At 36.2% G+C, this 24,743-nt stretch overlaps 1 protein-coding gene across 1 annotated transcript; it reads left to right on the top strand.

Annotated features, from left to right (window-relative positions):
- The first annotated feature begins 471 nt into the window (after positions 1-471).
- On the top strand, positions 472-939 carry LOC128556012 (circumsporozoite protein-like). Its single transcript, XM_053539896.1, has one exon. It carries the CDS (start codon positions 472-474, stop codon positions 937-939), a length of 468 nt encoding a protein of 155 aa, XP_053395871.1.
- The last annotated feature ends 23,804 nt before the right edge of the window (positions 940-24,743 follow it).

The following is a 24,743-nucleotide window of genomic DNA, read 5'->3' as shown; positions in this document are numbered from 1 at the left end:
AATCTCATACACAAGTGAAACCGAAACCCTCAAACCTAAACCAAAAATTAAATCCCAAACCCAATAGTCAATTGAAAAGGACACCCTACGTTTTGATAACGCACAAATCGAAACTAAACCCAAAGATAAACCCAAACCCGAAGCCAAACCCAAACCCAAACTTAAACCCAAACCTAAACCCAACCCAAGTTCATTCCAAAACACAACTTAAACCGAAGAGATTTAACCCATACCCAATCCAATCTTCAACCTAAATCCCAACTTAAACACAAAGTCAAACCTAAACCCATCCCAAATTCAAGTCTAAACCCAATTGAAACCCAAAGAAAACCCAAATGCAAATCCAAACTCACAGATCCAAACCAAACCCGAAGTAAACTTAAGCCAAACCCAAGCCCAAATCCAAACCAGAATTAAATCCCAAAACCAATCTAATGTCAAACCCGAACTCAAACCCAAACCCAATAGTCAATGGATGAAGACCCACGAGCTTTTTATATTGCACCAATCCTAACCGAACCCAAAGACAAACCCAAACCCGAAGAAAAACCCAAACCCAAACTTAAACCCAAACCTAAACCCAACCCAAATTCAATCCGAAACATAACTCAAACCCAAACCCTCAAACCCAAACCCAAACCACACTTCAACACAAATCCAAACCTAAACACAAACCCAAACCAGAACCCATCCCAAATTCAATCCCAAACTCAAGTGAAAACCAAACAAAAACCAAAGCCTAACCCAAACTCTCTGATTCCAACTAAACCCGAAGTGAACTTAATCCAAACCCAAACTAAACCCGAACTGTCAATTAAAAATGACCCTTACCCCAGATCCACTATTTTGCTCGAACCAAAGTCAGAACCAAACCCAAATCCAAATCCAAACCGGAATGAAAACCCAAACCCAAGCACAACCTTAACCCAAACCCTGTAATCCAAACCCAACAAAACACAAACGGAAAGCTAATGTCAAACGCGAACCCAAACCCATCAGTCAATTGATCGAGACACCCTGCACCAATACAAACCAAACCCGAAGCAGAAACCCAATCATGAACAATAACGTTACATGAAACCAAACTGTCAAATGTAAACCAAACCCGAAGTAAACTTAATCCAAACCAAAAGGAAACCTGAGCTGTCAACTGATAATGACCCTTACCACAGACCCACTATTTTGGTCAAACCAAATGCAGACCAGAAACTAAAGATGAATGACATTCCAAACCGCAATAAAACCCAAAATCCAACCCAAACCACGATAAACCCGAACCAAAACCCTTTCAAAACCGTAATCTCAAGCCCAAACCAAACAGTATATTGAGCAAGACACCAGGTCATTTGATACTGCACCAAACCGAACCAAACTAAAGATACAAACGGAAACCCAAACACAAGCCTAAACACAAACACAAACCCATCCGAAATTCGATTCATAACCTAAGTCCAACGGAAACCGTCAAACCCAAAAGCAAAACCGAACTTGAATCAGAACCCAACCCCAACTGAATACCACCAAAACAAAATGAAATGGAAGGTTATGCTTATGTACTTGTTTCTGTATTTTTGGCGTGAGCTTAACGTACTACTCTGTTTCAGAGATGGATGAATCACGTGAAGCCGTATCACGCATCCTAAATGGCATTGTGAATAAAGCGGTTGATATGGGCGAGGAGGTGCTGAAGATTTTTTCGAAAGGTCACTTGTCGCCTCCAGCAGGGAAATGTGCCCCGTATTGGGATGGAGGTCGTGATAATCCTCCCATTTCTACGCATGATACCCGGCAATGTGCTTGCGTGAAATGTAAAGCAGTCAGGAAAACGGTTGCTGCATCAATAGTGGTCAGCGAGTGTGATGCTGAAAGTCACTGTCCGTTGAAAAAGACTTTGTTTAATATTATAGGTGAATCCTGTGCCACGTGTGAAAACGATAAAGTAGGTAAGGAATTGCTACTGAAACACATAAGAAAAGATCTACTGGAATCATTGAACGAAATTGATGAGAGGCTAGACTCGCTCAGTAATGACAGTTTTGAATTTGATTACTGAAACACACAAGAAAAGATCTACTGGAATCCGGAATCACGTTTAACAAGGACTAAGTACCAAATGATACTTCTGCTTTACCTAACCACAAATAATAAAAAAGCCTGCCTCAGTTTAAATGATGCGTTTATTCAACAAGCATTTAACAGTAGCAATTCACTATTTATTGTTACGGTATTAATCAGAAGTGAAGGTAGTAAGCAGAAAAAATTGTACAGCTGAATGAGATATTTGCTTAAGTGTAAGATACGAAATTAGTTTATAGCTGTTATTGAACTCCTAAGAATGATAATGCTGTCAGTGAGCTTAAGGTTTAAAACAGACAGCCAAAATACGAGATAATGTTCTTTAAAGGAAGAGAATGCTATAACGAATATAAACAATAATTGACCATACGTTGTTTGAAAGAAACTGGACTTGCGGTCAAGATATTAATGTGTTACTACAATCTGCTCTTTGCTTTACACATTAAAAATATACCTAAAATAATAGAAAAAGACCAATTTCTCAAAGAACGAACTTTGATATAAGCAAATTTTAGATAAATGTCATCAATGGATTTATGAATTTGTTGCAGAAAGATTACATACAAGAATAAATATAAGCATTGATGTATGAAACAAAGAATACGTTACATACGTAAGGTATATAATGCTTAATGAAACTTTGTCCTTCCTTTTTTTATATAGATGTTTTGTCATGTAAACATGTCTCTTAACTGTTTTGACAACTCCATTCACAGCTTTTTGCTACGCTTTATATTATCACCAATGTACAAAGTCAAAGAAAATACAGATTGGCCACTTTCATGATGCTTGGTATAAGTCCAAATGTGATTTAAATGGAAACTTGTATATATAAGAGCTTTCCAAGAGTTCATAAACTATAAATCCTTTACATCCTTTTTTTTATCAGAAATTATTGAATAAAACTGATCCAGTTACAGTTGAATTTTTGAAAAGCAATCCTTCAAAATCGTATAATATCCGGCACACGATTTACTGAACAAGTCGGTATTTTTTACTCACGCATGTATGTAATGTTCATATAGCTTCCAAAGGTACGATCAGGTATGTTCATAAGACGACACTGTTTCCTGTACTCTTGTTACTGTTTCGCTACCGTTATATTAGGAAAGCGTAAGTGAACGGTTCCTTTAAATATAGTTCAGAATTTGAAAATCAATTCTTGATAATCTCATGACATCCGGAATACTGCGAACTGCACAAGTCGGGGTTTTTATTGACGCAGGTATCTAATTTTCATCCTAAAGCTCCCAAAGTTACGATCAGGTAATTCCATAAGACTACACTCATTCCTATACTCTTGATACTGTTCCATAACCGTTTTATCAGAAAAGCGTGACGTAACAGTTCCTAGAATACTCAACTCAGCAGGCGACCATTTCCGCATACTGGAAGCTGGTTCGTGTCTACGTTTCCTACTTAGATCAGACTGTTCAGGAGGGTCCATTTCGTCAGGCATATTCAATGGTGCCTGTACACTGTAAGGTTCAACCGGCATCTCCACTAATGGCTGTGCTGGCGTTTTATTGTCGGCTCGCATCACTTTTTCGCTGTCCTGGATGCTTAGATTTTTGGAAAGGTCCGGATGAAGCCGAAATAATCGGAATTTATTGCAGAAGCTTACTTCGAATTTGTGAAGAATTCCCAAATCCCTCAATTTATACTGGTTCATCGGCAATTCTTTGTTCAACTGTTCAAGTTTGTCATAATCCACGTACAATGACATCATGAGAAGTCCAACACAAGACACAAATGATAGTACTTTGATTAGCTCGTTGTTGTTCAAATTTTCATCTTTGAGGCGTTCGATAGTTGTCCGCATCCAAGAGAATCTCTTGTTTCTTACTGTATATGCGTGACATAGGTCTCTCTGAATCATCTCTTGCGATACCAATGGCGTCATCTCCTCGCATAACCTATCTACATCGTTTCGAGCTTCGCTAGCATCAACGATACGCCATAGACCATAAGCAAATGTCCAAGATAAGGTTACCATATCGCCCTTAACAGATGGCCTCACGGCAGGTACGAACCGCAGACCAATTCTGTTCACTCCCTCCATAAGAGCAGTCTTAACGTCAATGCCCTTTTGTACTAGCATTTCCCTCAAACGGACAAACACCATTGGGTATTGTCCACGAGTCGGCCTCATTAGTAAGTCGGTAAACTGCTCTCCCGAGATTCCGCCGACCACACGATATCGGACTGGTATACTCTGACGAGATTTCAAGTGTGAAAGAAACTCACCAAACCCGTCATAAAGCTTACCAACAACGTGAAGGTCTTTCAAAAGCACATGTAACAGTCTTTCCCCGATCACAACTGTGCTCGACCCAATGTTATCATACATGCCAAACATTCGACTAAGCTGACCAGCAACAATCTCACTTCCGGTATAGATACCTAACGGAGGGGTCGTCCATTCGTCTTCGCAACACGAAGTGCTTTCCTCTAGAGTGAGAAATCCCTGATAATCCGTCTTGCAACGGGATGCGTATTCCACTCCGGGTCCAAGATTTATCGCGTACTGCCTAGACTTGCTACATGCAGGCCTACCGAATATCAATTTCTCAATTGCAATCTCGTTCTGATACACCTGCCAAACGGCATTACTTTCTCCCGTTTCACGAAACTGCTGAAACTGGCTTTGCAACTCATCAACCAGATGTAACCCGATGGCGCGGAGGGTTGGCACTAATCGTGCATCATTGAAGGGAGTGAATAAAGGATACCGGTTCACAAGCTGAGTCGTTTGATCGACACTCATTATCTCGTCCGCTTTTACAATGCTTTTGACTCTAGGGAGACAAACTACCATTTCTAAACGACAGCTGCAGTCAGTGAGATTTTCAAAGTTATTACGCATCTCAGATATGTACGTTCGTGCATCTTCCGAAATCAGTGTAGAATGGCTTAATACTCCTCCAGCATTAATTATTGCAGCAGACACGGCATGCATCCGACATTTTGGCACACGATGCGGCGTGTCCGCATACAACTGTACAAACCGTATACCATCTGGGTAATAGCAAACTGATTTGAGATCTTTATGGAGTATAGGCCTCCCCAATTCCGATTGGAAATTGCAACTTTCCGTGAACGAGTAGGCTTTGCTGGAACCACCGTAGCCGCCAGTTAAAGCATTTACTCCATCCCTACTCCAGAATAGATTTAACGCATTTTCACGTTCATTCGGATGATTGCCGCGGATGTTTACGGCTGCATGCACGGTCACGCTTCGCACACTGGCTATGTCGTCGTCTGTTACTGGCAATTTCACAGTCGACCGTGTTTTTTCCCCGAATCGGTAGGTGAAGACCAATGTCCTGAAACCAGGCAGCCTCATTTGGATGCCTTCTATCGCGTTATGTAATGCACGCAAAACATGCTTTCTGTCATCTGGGAGAACAAACATCCTTCGTAAATCGTGTAGATTGTTCTTTACGATAGTGTTCATGCGAGTACCTTGTCTGCGATACTGTGTCATTTCTTCTTGCATATTATCTTTCATTGCCTGCAACATCCGCAACGAATTTCGTGTAATGTCTCGCATCTCATATGCAGCGGTACAATCATGATTTGGAATAAATGCAATTTCAGTAGACCAGCCATTAGTAAACCACAGCTGGTGTGAGAAACTTTTACGGAACATCTCTATTGCACTTTCGCAGTACTGGTGCAAGGGCAAGTGTTTCTTCAACAACGGACGCGCGTATTTCATTCGCACATTTACAGGCGGAAACAGTTGCACATGGTCTATGGGTTCAGTGTAACCAGCAATATTATTCCATTCAATAACAACGCCATCTACATCAGTTTCGTATAGCAGCAACGCTTTACTGTCTAACATGGTAGCTGAACTTGCGCGAATACCAATGTAGCTATCTCTGTGTAGGAAGGCATTTATGTCTCCGTGGTATTTTTCAAATTCCTTCAAGAACTCCTCAGCATTCTCCTGCCCACACGTCGTGAACGCAAACATGCGCAATTCGTCTGAAATGGAGTAAAGAATAGTTCATGTAACTTTTATTCGCAACAAAGTGTAAGCAAAGGAAACCGTTACTTTATAATATATTTAACATCATTCAGTCTCGGAATAAATGAGCCGTGCTGTGGCTGCCAACAGTGTATCCGAACCTCAACATTGACAGTGCTGCACTATTTTCAGTTTACTAATTGACATTTATAACGTAAACGTAAATCGGAAACGGATTACTGAATCCGTAAATGTTTTTTGCAAGTTATGGTCTAAAGCATATTACCATAGCATTACTATTGGATGAAGTAGTCTCCCATACACCACAAGTTAGCCTGTAAGTTTACGGATGCAGTATTCCGTTTCGTAATTACGTTTACGTTGGAAAGGTCTAATTATCAGTTTAAAACCGTATAATTTCCGAAACAATTTCATAAATTGGGCAATAAAATTATAACACAACTACAGCGGAGATGGTCCAATATGATGGTCCAATACTCATATATCATCGTAGTCAGTGTAATAAATGTGCAATGATAATTTAAAGCACTATCGCTAGCTAAGTATACAACTTCTTACCTTCGGGGTTAGGGTTTGTACGGAATAGCATACACTGCATAACGGTTCTCAACGTTCCTGGATCCATGCTATGCAAGTGCGGCCTCAGATAGTTTCTAAACTTGTCCATCTCATCCATTTTGCACTACAACACTCTGGAGTAACTGTATTGGTTGAACTAGAAATTGTGCACTACAAATTCAGCAGCACTGATATAAAAAAAAAAAAATATACGTGTCCGTGTTGTTGTTTTGTTGTTGTTGTTGTTGTTGTTGTTGTTGTTGTTGTATTTAATTCCTTCAAGAAGTGTTCAGCATTCTGCTGCCCGACGGCCTGGATTCAGACAAAAACACTTTATGGTAAATGTATCCTGTCATGACCTCCACTAATAGATTTGTTTGAATGAAAACTTTGAACAACAATTTCAACTGTACTTATGACCGCTCGTCAATGATTTGATTAAACGACAATTTCAGCTTTTACCTTTTATAAGCTAAGTTAGCCGGTGGCTAATTGACGTAAAACAACCGTTAGCCATTGGCTTACGGCTAACGATAACCGTAAGCCACCGGCTACCGGGTAACGGAAATCATTAGCCACCGGCTACCGGCTAAGGCAAACCATTAACCACGGGCTACTGGGTAAGGCAGACCATTAGCCACAGGCTACTGGCCAATGCAAAACCATTAGCCACCGGGTTACGGTTGTTTTCCAAGAGTTAGCCACCGGCTAACGGCGTCTATAAAAGATGCTGCTGAATATGTTGTTGAAGACATTCTAGTACTAGCTGTCATGGATACCGTTACTCTAAGGTGTGTTTGCGCCTGTGCCACGAGAGAAGACGAACTGAAGGAGCTTAGAGCAATAACGCAATCACTGGACGAAATAAAGAATGTTCTTTCTGTAAGTGTATTTTCGTTTTACATTGTTAAATGTAAATGAAATAGTAAATATGTTAAATTTTGCATTGATGCAAAATATATTTTTGGTTTCCATACATTTGTGAGCCGGTTTTCATTTGACCTCTTCAACATCAAGAGTGGCCTCTGAGGTTTCAAGCAATTGTTTATATTTTTATGATCCACTTCTTACCGGCGGATACATGTCCTGCAATCCTTTCGCTTATGTGCAGTGTGTGTGTTTGCAAATGTTTATGTTCCTGTTAATGACTTAGTATCGTCAATAGGTTAACGTTGTTATTGAAATCATTCTGTTTTAGGATGAAAGAAAAGAAACGAAGGATGCAAGCTTTCAAGTCGATGAATTGGAAGCGGCTGTGATTAGTAGCAGCGAGGAGGAAGACAATGACAAAGAGGGAGAGGTAGAGGAAGAACAAATTACTACAGGTGCTGCGGCTGTAAAGGTAAGGCCTTTTTTTTTATATGCCTGTGCATCTTTTGCTTGAACTGTAATCACTTGGCCTACATGACTACTGAATGCATGTTTTGTTACCACAAAGCCGAAATTCGAACTGAACTCTAGCTAGGGATCAGTGTATTTCAGCTAGGCTCGAAATGGCTTGTATTAAATAAATTACGTTTCTATGTCGCTGCTTGTCAACTATCTGCAGCTTTGTTCCTCCAAAGTTCATGAGTAAATCATGCAAGTACTGCTGTTATATGTACTTCATTTCGGTGTGCAAATTACACTTTAGGGTTAGCATTGATAATTAGAAGAATTAAAAATTATTCTAATGCTTTTATATATACGTTTGCTTGTGATTGGACTTATATATATTTATATATTTATGTAATAATTGGAAAAACCTAACGGAAGAATGATTATGTGAAGTTTTCTGTATAGGAAGAAAACCCCAGTAGTGAATGGTGGAAACAAGTGATGAACCTCATGCACAGTGTTCCTCAATCGGGGCCATCACACACCGTCACATCTCCAGGTTCATTCACAAAGGATTCTCCAGTGACAGAGAGTGTGTCTACGTATGCCACGACGCCTACATCATTTAAAGTTAGTATTTACTTTTCATGTCGTATTATTTCATCAAAATTCATGTTCCTGGAAATGTCTAATTCTCTCTTACAGATGTAATCACATCTTGAGAAGGGATATATCTCAGTTATTTCTCCATATATCTTTTGCTCTGTCTTTCCTACGTTATACATACTGTAAATATTTGTTTCAAGTCTGCAAATTGTTATTTGTAAAGGATAGTAGTAATATGTATGATGAGGATTGTGCTGATTGTATAATCATTACAGTTAAACACCATTAATTTTTTTAAAAATTTTTTTCACTGTAAAGGTGAAGCCTGTTGACCTCGCTACACAAGAGGAAAAGTCGTCGAAAAGACCTCGTTATGACTGGAGCAAAAACCGTGAAGGACTGCAGCTCATTAAGAGTATGTGTGCGGGGTTCGGGTATTCTAGAGGGAAGCCTGCACGAGAGAAGATATTCCAAGCTGGCCTAAAGAGAGATTTGTGGACCAAAGATATGTTGTCAACTGTGCATAATAAAATCGATCTGATATGCAAAGAAAGGAGAAGTTCAATCGGCGAGAGTCCAGAATTGGCTGGTGGAAAAAAATCCAAGGAATAGGGCTGAATAAAAAGGTTAAGAAAGCAAGATAGATATTGAAAAATAGTGTAGAGAAATCTGTATGTGGACAAGTATTTTGTTTAGAGTTAAAACGTGCAAAAATTTGGACAACTGCAGCTCATTAAGAGTATGTGTGCGGGGTTTGGGTATTCTAGAGGGAGGCCTGCAAGAGAGAAGATATTCCAAGCTGGCCTGAAGAGAGATTTGTGGACCAAAGATATGTTGTCAACTGTGCATAATGAAATCGATCTGATATGCAAAGAAATGAGAAGAATCCAAGGAGTAGGGCTGAATAAAAAGGTTAAGAAAGCAAGAGAGATATTGAAAAATAGTGTAGAGAAATTTGTATGTGGACAAACGAACTTTGGTAGATCGTTAAACATAGTTAGAACTCTTAAGTAATTTTTACAGTAGCTTTCATAGTATATATGTTTGGGAGTTAAAACGTGTATACATTTTGAACAAAATCGAACTCTGGTAGATCATTAAACGCGTTTAGAAATGTTACATATTTTTACATCAGTTTTCGTTAAATACGTGTTAGTACAGAAAACGTGTATCTGTTATAATCGTTGTAACTGGCATTAAAGCAGGACAAAATGGAATGAAAAACTGTGTGGACAAAATCGATATGATATGGCAAAAAAATAGTTTTCATAGTATATAATTACGATTAGAGTTAAAACGTGTATAAATGTGGAGAAACGAACTATTTTACAATAGTTTTCATAAAATTGATGTTTAGGCTGAATACGTGTATCTGTTACAGTTGCTACGCTTTAGTCATTGTCACTGGCATTAAAGCCGGACAAAATATATTCAGAAATTGTCTGGACAAATGTATAGATGTAAAAAAAGCAACAAAGAGTTAATAAGAAAAAGTGTAGAGAAATAAATGTGTTATACTGAAGACGTGTATCTGTTACATTTTGCCGCGCTTTAGTCATTGTAACTGGCATTAAAGCAGAACAAACTATATTCAAAAATTGTCTGTACGAAGGTATAGATGTTGAATATTTTTTTAACACGTAGCAATAAGGGTATTGTCCATTGCATTAAAAGACATTGCTGTAAACCGGTACTGTTTGTAATTTTTTCAATAAATCATTTATAATTGTAACGTGCTCTTTCTTCGTTTCACAAAATACTTTACATTATACATCATGTTTAATAATTCTTCCTGCCTACATAGAACGGGGAAGTCACTGGTTTCACATCCGAAAATTAGTGATGTTCCTGTTCTTATTACCTATGTGCGTACATGAACATGTTACCCGAATTTGTTTTAATCTCACTAGTCACGAAGTAACAAGTGTACGAGCGCCACGGTCGAATAAAGACTGTTAAAATAGATATCTTCTAAAATGTTCCCGTTGTTAAAACGCCTTTTATAATACTCCAACATTACACTACAGCGCATAGGACACCTCCGATGATGAGAATAAAATTACTGAATGTTGGGTTCACTTGTAATGGTGTAGGTTATACTTATTTCGGTGACCAACCAACTTTCCTTTTGTCCGCTATCAGCGTTCGTTCAGCCCGTCCAACTGGTCCATTGTGTAAGCCATTAAGCCACTAGTTGTTTGTCTGTCATTCCAGCCCGAACGTGAAACGTTTTCTTGTGTGTGTGTGTGTGTTTTTTTTTTTTCTTCAAAAAGAAGCTTTACTCCTGTATTAAGAGTATGAAGTGTGACTGCTCCTGTGTAGCACCACTAAAACAAGATGTCATTATTCATACAGACACTATCCAAAGCTGAGATTCTGAACCGACATTTTTCATCGGCATAATGCGAGCCTCTGAAGTCATGGACACTAAGATCGTTTTTGTAATAGTGAGAAGTGAACCGCTGAACTCATGGACACTCGGACTGTTTTATAATAGTGAAAACGTGATAACAAGAGCCTCTGAACTCATTGACAGTAATTGTGCCGTCGTCTGGTCCCAAGTCCCGAGTTAGAAAGCAGAAGGCTCGCTTAGTGCAATGGGATGATCATCGCTATTTCCAAATATATACCTTAACTCCCATTTTTACTTCCATCTTACGCTTTCCTCGTGTCTTAGCTACAAATGAAGACCATTACCATGTATATAGAGGCAATAATGAGGTCAGAGGAGTGTTAAAACCTAATAGTGTATGGCTAAAATGTTCGAAAATCGTCAATTTCTTACCGCGTTCGCTATATGATTTATTTATATTAACCCCTATGACCCGGACATGTACATACATGTTAGATAGGTGTGTAGGTATATGTCCTGGCTACCATTTGAGACCATTACCATCTATACAGGAACGCTAATGAGGTCACAGGACCGATCAAACCTATACGCGTATGGCTAAAATGTGTGAAAATCTGTAATTTTTTCTTTTGTTTTTTTTTTTCTCCCTATTATTCAGAAGGCATTCGGGTACAACATAAAACAGAAATCATTAAGATATCTTCATAAATGGGGTCAGCTGAATTAATTAAAGTAAGTACTATAACCGGCAACTCGGCGGCGCGCTGTCAATTTCATTAAGATATACCTAAATTTTGCAATCTATCCTGAATGAATGGTAAAAACAATTATTATTCTGTTCATTTTTCTATTATTTCAAAAGGTATTTGCATACAACATATAACACAATCATTAAAATACCTTAATCAATAGGGGCGGGGAAATTAATTAAAATGATTACTAAAGCGGATAATCGACCCGCTCGCGGTCATTTACATCAAAATATACCAATGTTTTGCAATTGATCGGAAAAAAAACCAAAAGAAATAAGAGCTGACATTGAAAAAGGACACAAGTGTTTGGTGGTTAAAAATGCCTTAATACACGTATCACCTGAAATCAGATTTGCTGTAAATTGATTAACACTCTTTCATCTTACAAACATGAAAGAACGAAAAGCTGAACTGAACACAAGAGGGCCATGATGGCCCTATATCGCTCACCTGAGTCAAGTTGCTTGTTTGAATAAATTTCTTCGTTAAAGCTTACAAGAGGACCCTGTATCGCTCACTTGACCTAATTCGAACCCCTGATTAGTTAGAATCAAAGATGGCCTTGATTTCTTCGAGAGAAACATTTTGACATAGTTTTATGAAGATCAATTACAAAAAAAAAGTGACTTCTAGAGTTTTATACGAGTGTTAATACATTCTAGCGCTAAAAGAAACCAGGGAGCTGTTTTTAATTGGAAAAGTACGAAAGCAGTGGTTTCATTTTCGATGTTTGTGTTTTTTATTTCATATTTTTATCGGCACACTTGTCACAGACCATAATTGTAAATAATGTCTTTTTCAACCAGTAACATAATTTGATTTTTTGGGACATGATTTGAACAAACTGTAAGGTATATTTCAGTGCGTGGGCGATTGCAAAGGGGGCACTGATTAAAACAGACTTAGAAGAGGACCACTATACAACGATACATGTCAAATATCTAAGTTGTGGGTATTGCAGTTTTCGAGTGTTTTAAATTTCAGTCTGGTGATAGGATGCATACTTGTTTGTCAATTTTTTTTTTTTTTTTTTTTTTTTTTTTTGGACACAGGATTTTCTACTTTCTGTTCTTACTATGGTTTAGAGTAAATATGTACATATTTTTGTATATTTGTTTAACTTTTTACAAGAGGATATCTAATTTTAAGTATATGGCACAAAAGGATTTAATGGGAGTTAGATGAGTGATGGCTTTAACAAGAGAGGGATGAATTGAGAAAAAACGTAATGTATAAACAGTGAAACAACTTTATTTCAACAACAAGTACTAGCAATAAAAAGTCAGTATAGTAGTTTTTTTAAGTTATTCAATGTTAATGGTTATGTTGTTAAAATTACAAATAGAAACAACATTTGAGAAGAATTTGATTAGATTTCTAATGCATGTTACCATATGATATTGTCACAAGTGTAAATATTCCTAAGTAGAAAGTTTACAATGAACTGTATTATTGTGTTAATACTTGTAACAAAACGTGTATGTTTACAAAAACTGTTTGGCGATACTGCCAGTCAATTGTCTCACATCACTAGAATAATAGTGAGAAAAAGGTATCAGTATGAACAAAGAGTAGTGGTAAACATATACTACATTGTCAATATTATATTAGATATATGAAATAATTACATAAATATCGGTAAATGATTTCTAACATTTCAAACAAAAATGCCTAATTTGGAATAAAAGCTAGAACTTTTTCTTTCGCAACAGTATATTGTATGTACATTTTAATACAATTTATGTCTTGAAACACAGCATGAAATTATATGCTGAACAAAATGTTAAGTCAGACATGCTAATATGTATTCTAAGAGAAGCTACTCTCACTGGTACTAGTTCACAATAATATTTCTTAACAGTGATCAAATTGAGACAAGGCTGAATTTAAAACATGAAATCAGTGTGTGAAATAGTACCCTACTATCTTCTGAGTTTACAAGTTTTCTGCAAAGTCATGTTTCAACACATAAAACATATTAATATTTCCTTAATTGCATAAACCAGGGTCGTATTCATAAAGCATCTTTAGTGAAAGTTTTGATTTAAGTTTAAAACTTTACTTAAGTTTGTGGTGATTTCAACTTAAGTCTAAGTAAATATTTCAGTTCTAGTCATAAAACAGCTAAAACTTAACACGCGTAAGAAATGAATTAAGTCAGAAAAATAAAATAGCGTGGTGAGTACGATTAAAGTGTTGTTTTCAGATAAAAGCACTTTAAACATAATTGTGCATGTTGTCACACCAAAAAAAAAAAAAAAAAAAAAAGAAAAAAAGAAAGAAAAGAAAACAGCAACAACGATTGCTTATTAAGTTGTTTTATGAATAAAAAATATACTTAAGCAAAATAAATGTCTAACCTAAGTAATACGTAAGTAAATAATCAATTTCTTTTACTTATACTTAAGATGCTTTATGAGTACGGCCCATGTGTCGTGAAAACCTAAAAAGTACAATAGCTATTTAACTCGCATTATTTGTCTGGTTTTCAAAACCAGCGATTTCCAGTATTTGACTCATTTGCTGTAACCACTGGGCCACAGATACAAACAACGAGTACATCTTTCACTTTAAATACGAATAATGAAATTTGGACACTTAACCAAAATGTCTTTCCAAAAAAAAACATACGGGTAACACCGAAGTTGGGCCGAATATTATAATATCGAATGCACAGAGCGTGCAATGTATGCGCATTTGACAGGTTAAAAAATAGCACAATACTCATATGTTTAAGTTTATAACAAATTGGTTACTTGATCAAAATCAGATTGATCAACCTAAAACTATAGTTTGAAGAATAACACAGTACATTATACCTAAATGATTTAATTAAACTGGTTGTGCAAAAGTATACACATATCAAAGCACTTATTCAAAACATAATAATTTTCAGTGGCAAAAGCTCATAATTTCTATCTAAGCAAACAGCACACCTTAAAAACAGAGCACGTAAGACTGAGGGATTATAAATCGACAAGTAACTGGTAATTAAGGCACAATTACGAACAACAAAACATACTATCCTCAACTATTCGACAGGTTCTGAATTAAAGGAGGGACATAACCTGGCAAAAGTAATGTAGCTGAATTCTATCTTTTTATAACGGAAGTGAAAACTTAAAAGTATGTTTGATGAGAATGATGTTTTGTGTGATGTTTCAATCAATCAGAGACAACCCCAGCCCTAACTCTAACCCTTCAATCAAAGATTTGACTGAATTTTCTATGTTGAAAATAAGCCATAACTTATATTAATTTCAACCAAGACTAATTTTTCACTCGGTTATTTCAGTAGGTTTGACAACTGGTAAGCATTGTGCATAGTTTCAATCCTGTTGTTGTACCAGAGATAAATCTAAAGGATATAGTTTTTTTTTACTCAGATATAGCTATTTAGTTTGAATAGTCAAGCTAACAAGAGGACCATGAAATAGTCAAGCTAACAAGTGGGCCATGAAGGCACTGTATCGCTCACCTGACGTATTGACCTAAAGCTCATCAAAATCAACATTCTGACCAAGTTTTATTCAGATATGATCAGAAAATTCGTCTCTAAAGTGTTAACTAGCTTATCCTCTGATTTGACCCGGCGACCTAGTTTTTGAAACCACATAACACAGATTCGAAGTTGACCTAAAGATCACCAATTCTGACTAGGTTTAGTGAAGATAAAGTTATAAATGTGGCCTCTAGAGTGTTAACAAGCTTTTCCTTTGATTTGACCAAGTAACCTAGTTTTTGACCCCACCTGACCCCGATTAAAACATGACCTATAGATCATCAAGATTAACATTCTGACCAAGTTTCATTACGATATGGTCATAAATGTGGAGTCTACAGTAAAATAACTAGCTTTTCCTTTGTTTGACCTGGTGACCTAGTTTTTTCATTCTACATAACACAGATTCAAACTAGACCTTGAGACCATCAAGATAAACATTCTGACCACGATTCATGAAAATACAATCATAAATGTGGCCTCTACAGTGTCAAGAGTCTTTTCCTTTGGTTTGACCTGGTGACCTAGTTTTTAACCGGACAGAAGTTTACGGACGGACAGACGACTGACGTTCTACCACGGACGACGGAAAAAGGGCGATCACAAAAGCTCACCTTTGAGCACTTCGTGCTCAGGTGAGCTGTATTAAAAGGTCAATCCGAAAAATAAGTCATATAGCATAAAACTAAAAATTAAAGTTGGGGAAAAAAACAACACAACAAAAACAGTTTGCACGATACAAAATAAGTGCAGCAAGCAATAGCTTTTAACTATAATAAGCATAAATGATAGCCAAATGATAAGCAACAGAAGCAAACAAGAAGCACAAAATAACATAGAAAGCAAGTAAATAAGAAGATACATTTACTAACATAGACATGTTGTACGTGAAATGTGCTTACTTTGTTGCAACGTTTAAAAATAATTGTCTTAATAAAAATATAAATTTTCTAACATAAGCATGTTTTATGTAACATGAACATAATGTTCAGTGAAGTGGATATTCTGGTTAGGGTTAGGGCTAGGGTTCCGTGTACGGTGATCTTGTCTAAAGTTGATGAATTACTTTATCCAAATCAACCTCCATTGCATCGTTGTTCATGTCCTCTGCAAAGAAAGAAAAAGGAAAAATAAAAAACAATGACAAAATGTTGATTGTCAGATTGGTACATTTCTGTTGATTGTCAGATAGGTAAATTGTTTTTCAAGTTCTGTATTGATGGTACGTGAAGTTTAGAAATTGTACTGTTGGTTTTTTACCTTGATACGTGAATCCGCAACAATGTATTCGCGTTGATATAGTCACAATATGGTTACACTTACCATTTCCTTCCTCCTCCACGTCCATCGCATCCAATAATGCGTCCGCAATACTGCAGTCCGAGTCATTGTGTACTTCAACTGAAAAAGCAATTGTAATATGGTAACTGTCATATGCGTAATATTGATGTTCAAATTTTATATCGAAGTGACTGGGAGCGAAAAGATTTTAATTGTGGTTTTGGCCGTTCTGTTTTCTAATTTCATTTAATAGAATCATACTTTCTTTTCTATCTTATATCCCTGTAACAAATTCACGTAACTTATTTGGACACTCGCATAAAAGCAGTCGTATCTCTATTTAAAATGTAACGTTTTAATGATGCGCTGCATCTAATCAAAATGCTCTATTACGGCTGAAGTTTAATCTAACTTCCATAATAGCATTCCTTCCAGGGAGTACGTGCATACTTGCTTACGTGCGTATACATTAAATGTATTCAAAAAAATAAACTCTGGCATGATATGTCTCCAAAAAAGCATGCACGCATCCAACCCAAAAGCACATGAAAGCATATACGTAAAACACATCATGAGAATGAACATTGTAAGATAGGGTACACAAGTAATGAACAAAGGGGATGGGTGAACATGTACCCTAGCCATACCGCCTTGGAACGGTCTATTACAGAAGTACTACTAAGGGCTTAAACTTGTTTTAATGCGATTCTCTGCAAAAAATGTATTCGCGTTGATATAGTCACAATATGGTTACACTTACCATTTCTTTCCACATGGAGTCTGAGTGAATCCACTAGGAAAGATGCGGGGCTACAGTGGGGGGTGGTGTTCTGTACTTCATCTGCAAAAGCAATTGTAATATGGAAATTGTCAGATGGGTATTTTTTTCTGTTCAAATTCATATACCTAACTTGGACACTTACGTAAAAGCAGGTCGTATCCCTGAAATGTTACTGGTTAATAATGCGCCAGATCCGCCTTTTAGAGCTTTATTCTGGCGTAAAGTAAAATAATATTTTCCACAATGGCATTCCTTTCAAAGAATGCGTGCGTATTTGCGTGCGTGTGAGCGTGTGAATTCATTAAACTTTACAAATCTTCTTAATGTTCCTATTCCACAACAAAGTGTTACTCTTTGATTTAGTCAGTATATACAATTACGAGTACGTCCACTCAAACCAGGATGGGTACATATAGAAATGAGAACCATGAAAAAAAGCATGACTTGAAAATACTGCGTCTATTACGAGCCGAAAACATTTGAAGACTGCAAAATGTAATTACGTTTTATTTCATTTCAAATATAATACCTGTATCTGTCTGTGTCCCCACTGACACCAACCTTGTCTCCGTCGTCTGTACAGACACACTTTGTTTGGAGCAGTTCTGAAATACAAATAAAGGTACAAATAAGTATGATGTATGGTTGACTAAAACGGCGTTGGGCTCTAAGTGTTTGGGCGTGGCCTTACTCAGTCCGTAAGACAATACGGTAACTGCATTTCTAAGCGTACTGACCTCCTTGTTCCAGCTATGGATTGCTTTGAACGTATATACTTTTATTTCAAATGAGCCATATCCTTTGATTTAACCCCGTTTCAACGTTGAAAATCTACTTTAATTATTTAATTACAAGAACATTCACTGGAATAACGATATGTTACATGGATGTGTAGGTATATGTCCTGGCTACAATCTGAGACCATTTCCATGTATATAGGGGCACTAATGAGGTCACATGACCGATCAAACCTATACGCGTATGGCTAAATAGCGTGAAAATCTGTAATTTTTTCTGGAACTGAAGAACTGGCAGGTAGAGGGTCAAATAAACCTTATTTAAACAAAGTTTCATGGCAATCAAGCATGTATTGGCATAGTTACATCTACTTCACTATGTGTTTTTTGCGTGCAAAATGTCCAGACTAGCTGAAAAAAAATCATATCGCAACATTTACAACCATGCAGATTTTTTTCTTATCATAAATGGTTCAAAGCTTAGTCGGTCCTATTAACAGGTACTACATAGCAGCATTCAGGCGTAATGTTACAGCTGAATTGAACCAGATATAGATATAGTGCACTTAGAAGAAATGTGCTATGACAATTTGTAACTTATTAAGATTTGAAAGACATGACATAATTAAGTAAACAGGGAATTTTTTTTTTTTTTTTTTTTTCAAATATGTTTTTATAAGAAGAGTTACTATCACAGACATGTTTTATGTAAAATAAACTTATTTTGTAATAAGTTTGATGTGGATATGTAATGTATTAGCAAAGTTATGGCTGTATTATTTAGTGAATTTAATGCTGCCGTTTCAAAAATCAGAATTTGTACAAGATACAAGAGATACAAGATACAAATTTTATTTAAAGTCAGTGTTAATATTCAGGCAACATTAGCTATGTATAGCTATTGCTCGACATAAATTGCGATAGTATATTTAATAACATAATAAATATGTACCTGTTTAAAAAATTACAACATTAGTAAATCAAAGTGTATAAATAGTACATGAGATATACATACGAATTAGTTAAACTTGAAATACATCTGTTAATCTTGGCCTATGCCTAGAAGCTAGTTTAAAACAAATAGGTGTTGAAACACCGTACTGAAAAAGAACACTAATGCGTTTGTAGAAAATGGTTTAAGACATCTACCACATCAAATAAGAATTCTTTATGGTCCGATTAACTGCCGTATTTTTGAAGTCAATAAAAGAAGCTTTCTACTTAAGAGCAGACAAAACATGCTAAAGATTAAAAAAGGAAGCTAATCATTGAGCAAGTAAAACGTGCATAACTAAATATAAGCGATTAGCACATGAATAATACTGAGTTAACTAGATACAAAATGTTTCAGTTTAATCATGACCGGGTGCAGAAAAGAAGCAAAGCGTGAACATAACAGAAATTATATGAGAGCAACAAGAACAAAGCAGACGGCACATTCATAATACTAAGCACACTTTAAAAAGCAACAACATATTGGTTGATAGAGGGCGGGAAAAGCAAGAAGTGAAAAAAAAAGAAGAAAAAAAAAAAGATTTAATTAGAGCAACAAGAGCATCTACTATTCTGCCTGTCCCACGAGCTAACCAGACTCTAGAAACTGATTTAGCCCCATAACATCTCTGAAATGTTGGGGTATTGATTCATAGAGTCTTGGCGCCGCGGAACGCTTCTTACCTGTGGGACTTCAGCAGTGTTGGTGTATCTATAAGAATAAGAATTACATTTTATTCTAACTAAAACATAAAGATAAGATGGCAACTGCTTGTGAATTATCTTGAAAGTTTCTATAGCCATATATCTTAACCATTTAATAATTAAAGTTGTGAGTTTGGAATTTAATTAATAGGTCTTCATAATATCAATGACAATCATTGTAGTGGAATTTTATGGCTCTTACTTCTGTATGTTTTCTATCATTTTCATATTTACTTCCAGTTCCAACTGGAACATAGGTGATGCATCATAAATGATATCTCCCATCAACTGAGGTTCAATATTGAACAACTGCCATAAAGGGAGCAAAGTAAATATTTCTGTGAATAAAAAGATTCATTTACTAATATAGGTATGTTGCTAGTAAAATAAACTGACATTGTACTAACATTGGAGTGGATAGGTCAGGTATTAGCAAAGTTATGGCTGTATCAGTTAGTGAATTTAGTACCGCACCTTCAAAAATCTGCGTTTGAACATAGGTGATGCATCAGAAAAAATAGTTCCTATCAAGTGAGGTTAAATACTGAACAACTGACATGAGGTCAGCATAGTAAAGCTTATTTGAGCAAAGTGTCGTGGCAATCAAGCATGTACTTGCAGAGTTACAACTATTTCACTATGTGATGTTTGCATGAGAAACGTCCAGATTTGCTGAAAAACTTCAGTTTACAACATTGACAACCATCCAGATTATTTTCTGAACCTGACTGGCTCAAAACGTTGTCTGTTTTATTAACAGACACTACTTAGCAGAATTCTGGTGTAATTACAGCTGAATTGAACCAGAAATAGTGCACTAAGGAGATAAATGCTACGTTCACCTGTGACTTAATGACATTTCCAAAAAGTGTCCTATGTGAATAGGAAAAAAAAATTAAAAATATTTGTGTGAATATAAAGATGAATTTACCAATAAAGGCATGTTGTAGGTAAAATAAACTTACTTTGTAGTGACTTTGAAGAGGATATGTCATACAATAGCAAAGATAGGGCTTTATCTGTTAGTGGATTCAGTGCCGCCCTTTCAAAACTGAGAGTTTGAACATAGGTGATGCATCAGAAAAAATATTTCCTATCAAGTGATGTTAAATTTTGAACAACTGACATGAAGGGAGCCAAGTAAAGATTATTTCTGCAAAGTTTCATGGGTATCAAGCATGTATATGCAGAGTAACATCTATTTCACTATCTGATTTTTGCCTGAGAAAGGTCCAGACTGGCTGCAAGAGTTCATTTTTCAGTATTGACAACCATCCAGATTTTTTTCTGAGCCTAACTGGTTGAAAATGTTGTTTGTTTTATTAACAGATACTACTCAGCAGCATTCTGGTGTAATTACAGCTGAATTGAACCAGAAATAGTGCACTCAGGAGATAAATGCTATGCTGACTGGTGACTTAATGACATTTCCCAAAAGTGTCCTATGTGAATAGGAAAAAAAAAAATTAAAAATACTTGTGTGAATACAAAGAAAAATTTACCAATTAAGGCATGTTGAAGGTAGAATAAACTTACTTTGTATAAGATTTGAAGAGGATATGTCACATAATAGCAAAGTTATGGCTTTATCTGTTAGTGGATATAGTGCCGCCCTTTCAAAACTGACAGTTTGAACACAGGTGATGCATGAGAAAAAATATTTCCTATCAAGTGAGGTTAAATATTGAACAACTGACAGGAAGGGAGCCAAGTCAAGATTATTTCAGCAATGTTTCATGGCAATCAAGCGTGTATGTGCGGAGTTACATCTATTTCATTATCTGATTTTTGCCTGAGAAATGTCCAGACTGGCTGAAAGAGTTCATTTTCCAATACTGACAACCATCCAGATTTTTTTCTGAGCCTAACTGGTTGTAAATGTTGTTTGTTTTATTAACAGATACTACTGAGCAGCATTCTGGTGAAATTACAGCTGAATTGAACCAGAAATAGTGCACTCAGGAGATAAATGCTATGTTCACCTGTGACTTAATGACATTTCCAAAAAGTGTCCTATGTGAATAGGAAAAATAAAATTAAAAATATTTGTGTGAATACAAAGACAAATTTACCAATTAAGGCATGTTGTAGGTAAAGTAAACTTACTTTGTAGAAGATTTGAAGAGGATATGTCACATAATGGCAAATACAGGGCTTTATCTGTTAGTGGATTTAGTGCCGCCCTTTCAAAACTGAGAGTTTGAACATAGGTGATGCATGAGAAAAAATATTTCCTATCAAGTGAGGTTAAATGTTGAACAACTGACATGAAGGGAGCCAAGTAAAGATTATTTCAGCAAAGTTTCATGGCAATCAAGCGTGTATGTGCGGAGTTACATCTATTTCATTATCTGATTTTTGCCTGAGAAATGTCCAGACTGGCTGAAAGAGTTCATTTTCCAATACTGACAACCATCCAGATTTTTTTCTGAGCCTAACTGGTTGAAAATGTTGTTTGTTTTATTAACAGATACTACTGAGCAGCATTCTGGTGTAATTACAGCTGAATTGAACCAGAAATAGTGCACTCAGGAGATAAATGCTATGCTGACTTGTGACTTAATGACATTTCCCAAAAGTGTCCTATGTGAATAGGAAAAAAAAAATTAAAAATACTTGTGTGAATACAAAGAAAAATTTACCAATAAAGACATGTTGTAGGTAGAATAAACTTACTTTGTAGAAGATTTGAAGAGGATATGTCACATAATAGCAAAGTTATGGCTTTATCTGTTAGTGGATATAGTGCCGCCCTTTCAAAGCTGAGAGTTTGAACATAGGTGATGTATGAGAACAAATATTTCCTATCAAGTGAGGTTAAATATTGAACAACTGACAGGAAGGGAGCCAAGTAAAGATTATTTCAGCAAAGTTTCATGGCAATCAAGCGTGTATGTGCGGAGTTACATCTATTTCATTATCTGATTTTTGCCTGAGAAATGTCCAGACTGGCTGAAAGAGTTCATTTTCCAATGCTGACAACCATCCAGATTTTTCTCTGAGCCTAACTGGTTGAAAATGTTGTTTGTTTTATTAACAGATACTACTGAGCAGCATTCTGGTGTAATTACAGCTGAATTGAACCAGAAATAGTGCACTCAGGAGATAAATGCTATGCTGACTTGTGACTTAATGACATTTCCCAAAAGTGTCCTATGTGAATAGGAAACAAATATTTAAAAATACTTGTGTGAACACAAAGATAAATTTACAAATTAAGGCATGTTGTAGGTAAAATAAACTTACTTTTGTAGTAGCACTGAAGAGGATATGTCATATATTAGCAAAGTTTTGGCTTTATCTGTTGGTGAATTAAGTGCTGCCCTTTCAAAACTTAGAGTTTGGACATAGGTGAGGCATGAGAAAAAATATTTCCTATCAAGTGAGGTTAAATATTGAACAACTGCCATCAAGTGGGCAAAGTAAAGATTATTTCAGCAAAGTTTCATGGCAATCAAGCATGTATGTGCAGAGTTACACCTATTTCACTATGTGATTTTGGCCTGAGAATGGTCCAGACTGGCTGAAGGAGTTCATTTTCCAATACTGACAACCATCCAGATTTTCTTCTGAGCCTAACTGGTTGAAAATGTTGTTTGTTTTATTAACAGATACTACTCAGCAGCATTCTGGTGTAATTACAGCTGAATTGAACCAGAAATAGTGCACTCAGGAGATAAATGCTATGCTGACTGGTGGCTTAATGACATTTCCCAAAAGTGTCCTATGTGAACAGGAAAAAAAAAATTAAAAATACTTGTGTGAACACAAAGATAAATGTACCAATTAAGGCATGTTGAAGGTAGAACAAACTTACATTGTAGAAGATTTGAAGAGGATATGTCACATAATAGCAAAGTTATGGCTTTATCTGTTAGTGCATATAGTGCCGCCCTTTCAAAACTGAGAGTTTGAACATAGGTGATGCATGAGAAAAAATATTTCCTATCAAGTGAGGTTAAATATTGAACAACTGACATGACGGGAGCCAAGTAAAGATTATTTCAGCAAAGTTTCATGGCAATCAAGCGTGGATGTGCGGAGTTACATCTATTTCATTATCTGATTTTTGCCTGAGAATGGTCCAGACTGTCTGAAAGAGCTGATTTTCCAATACTGACAACCATCCACATTTTTTTTCTGTGCCTAACTGGTTGAAAATGTTGTTTGTTTTATTAACAGATACTACTGAGCAGCATTCTGGTGTAATTACAGCTGAATTGAACCAGACATAGTGCACTCAGGAGAAAAATGCTATGCTGACTTGTGACTTAATGACATTTCCCAAAAGTGTCCTATGTGAATAGGAAAAAAAAAATTAAAAATACTTGTGTGAACACAAAGATAAATTTACAAATTAAGGCATGTTGTAGGTAAAATAAACTTACTTTTGTAGTAGCACTGAAGAGGATATGTCACATATTAGCAAAGTTTTGGCTTTATCTGTTGGTGAATTAAGTGCCGCCCTTTCAAAACTTAGAGTTTTGAAAATAGGTGAGGCATGAGAAAAAATATTTCCTATCAAGTGAGGTTAAATATTGAACAACTGCCATCAAGTGGGCAAAGTAAAGATTATTTCAGCAAAGTTTCATGGCAATCAAGCATGTATGTGCAGAGTTACACCTATTTCACTGTGTGATTTTGGCCTGAGAATGGTCCAGACTGGCTGAAAGAGTTCATTTTCCAATACTGACAACCATCCAGATTTTCTTCTGAGCCTAACTGGTTGAAAATGTTGTTTGTTTTATTAACAGATACTACTCAGCAGCATTCTGGTGTAATTACAGCTGAATTGAACCAGAAACAGTGCACACAGGAGATAAATGCTATGCTGACTGGTGACTTAATGACATTTCCCAAAAGTGTCCTATGTGAATAGGAAAAAAAAAATTAAAAATACTTGTGTGAACACAAAGATAAATGTACCAATTAAGGCATGTTGAAGGTAGAACAAACTTACTTTGTAGAAGATTTGAAGAGGATATGTCACATAATAGCAAAGTTATGGCTTTATCTGTTAGTGCATATAGTGCCGCATTTTCAAAACTGAGAGTTTGAACACAGGTGATGCATGAGAAAAAATAT

Source organism: Mercenaria mercenaria, chromosome 3 (assembly GCF_021730395.1).
Source record: "Mercenaria mercenaria strain notata chromosome 3, MADL_Memer_1, whole genome shotgun sequence".
Taxonomy (NCBI): domain Eukaryota; kingdom Metazoa; phylum Mollusca; class Bivalvia; order Venerida; family Veneridae; genus Mercenaria; species Mercenaria mercenaria.
Note: the sequence above shows the minus strand (reverse complement) of the source record. Positions and strands in the feature narration are given on the sequence as shown.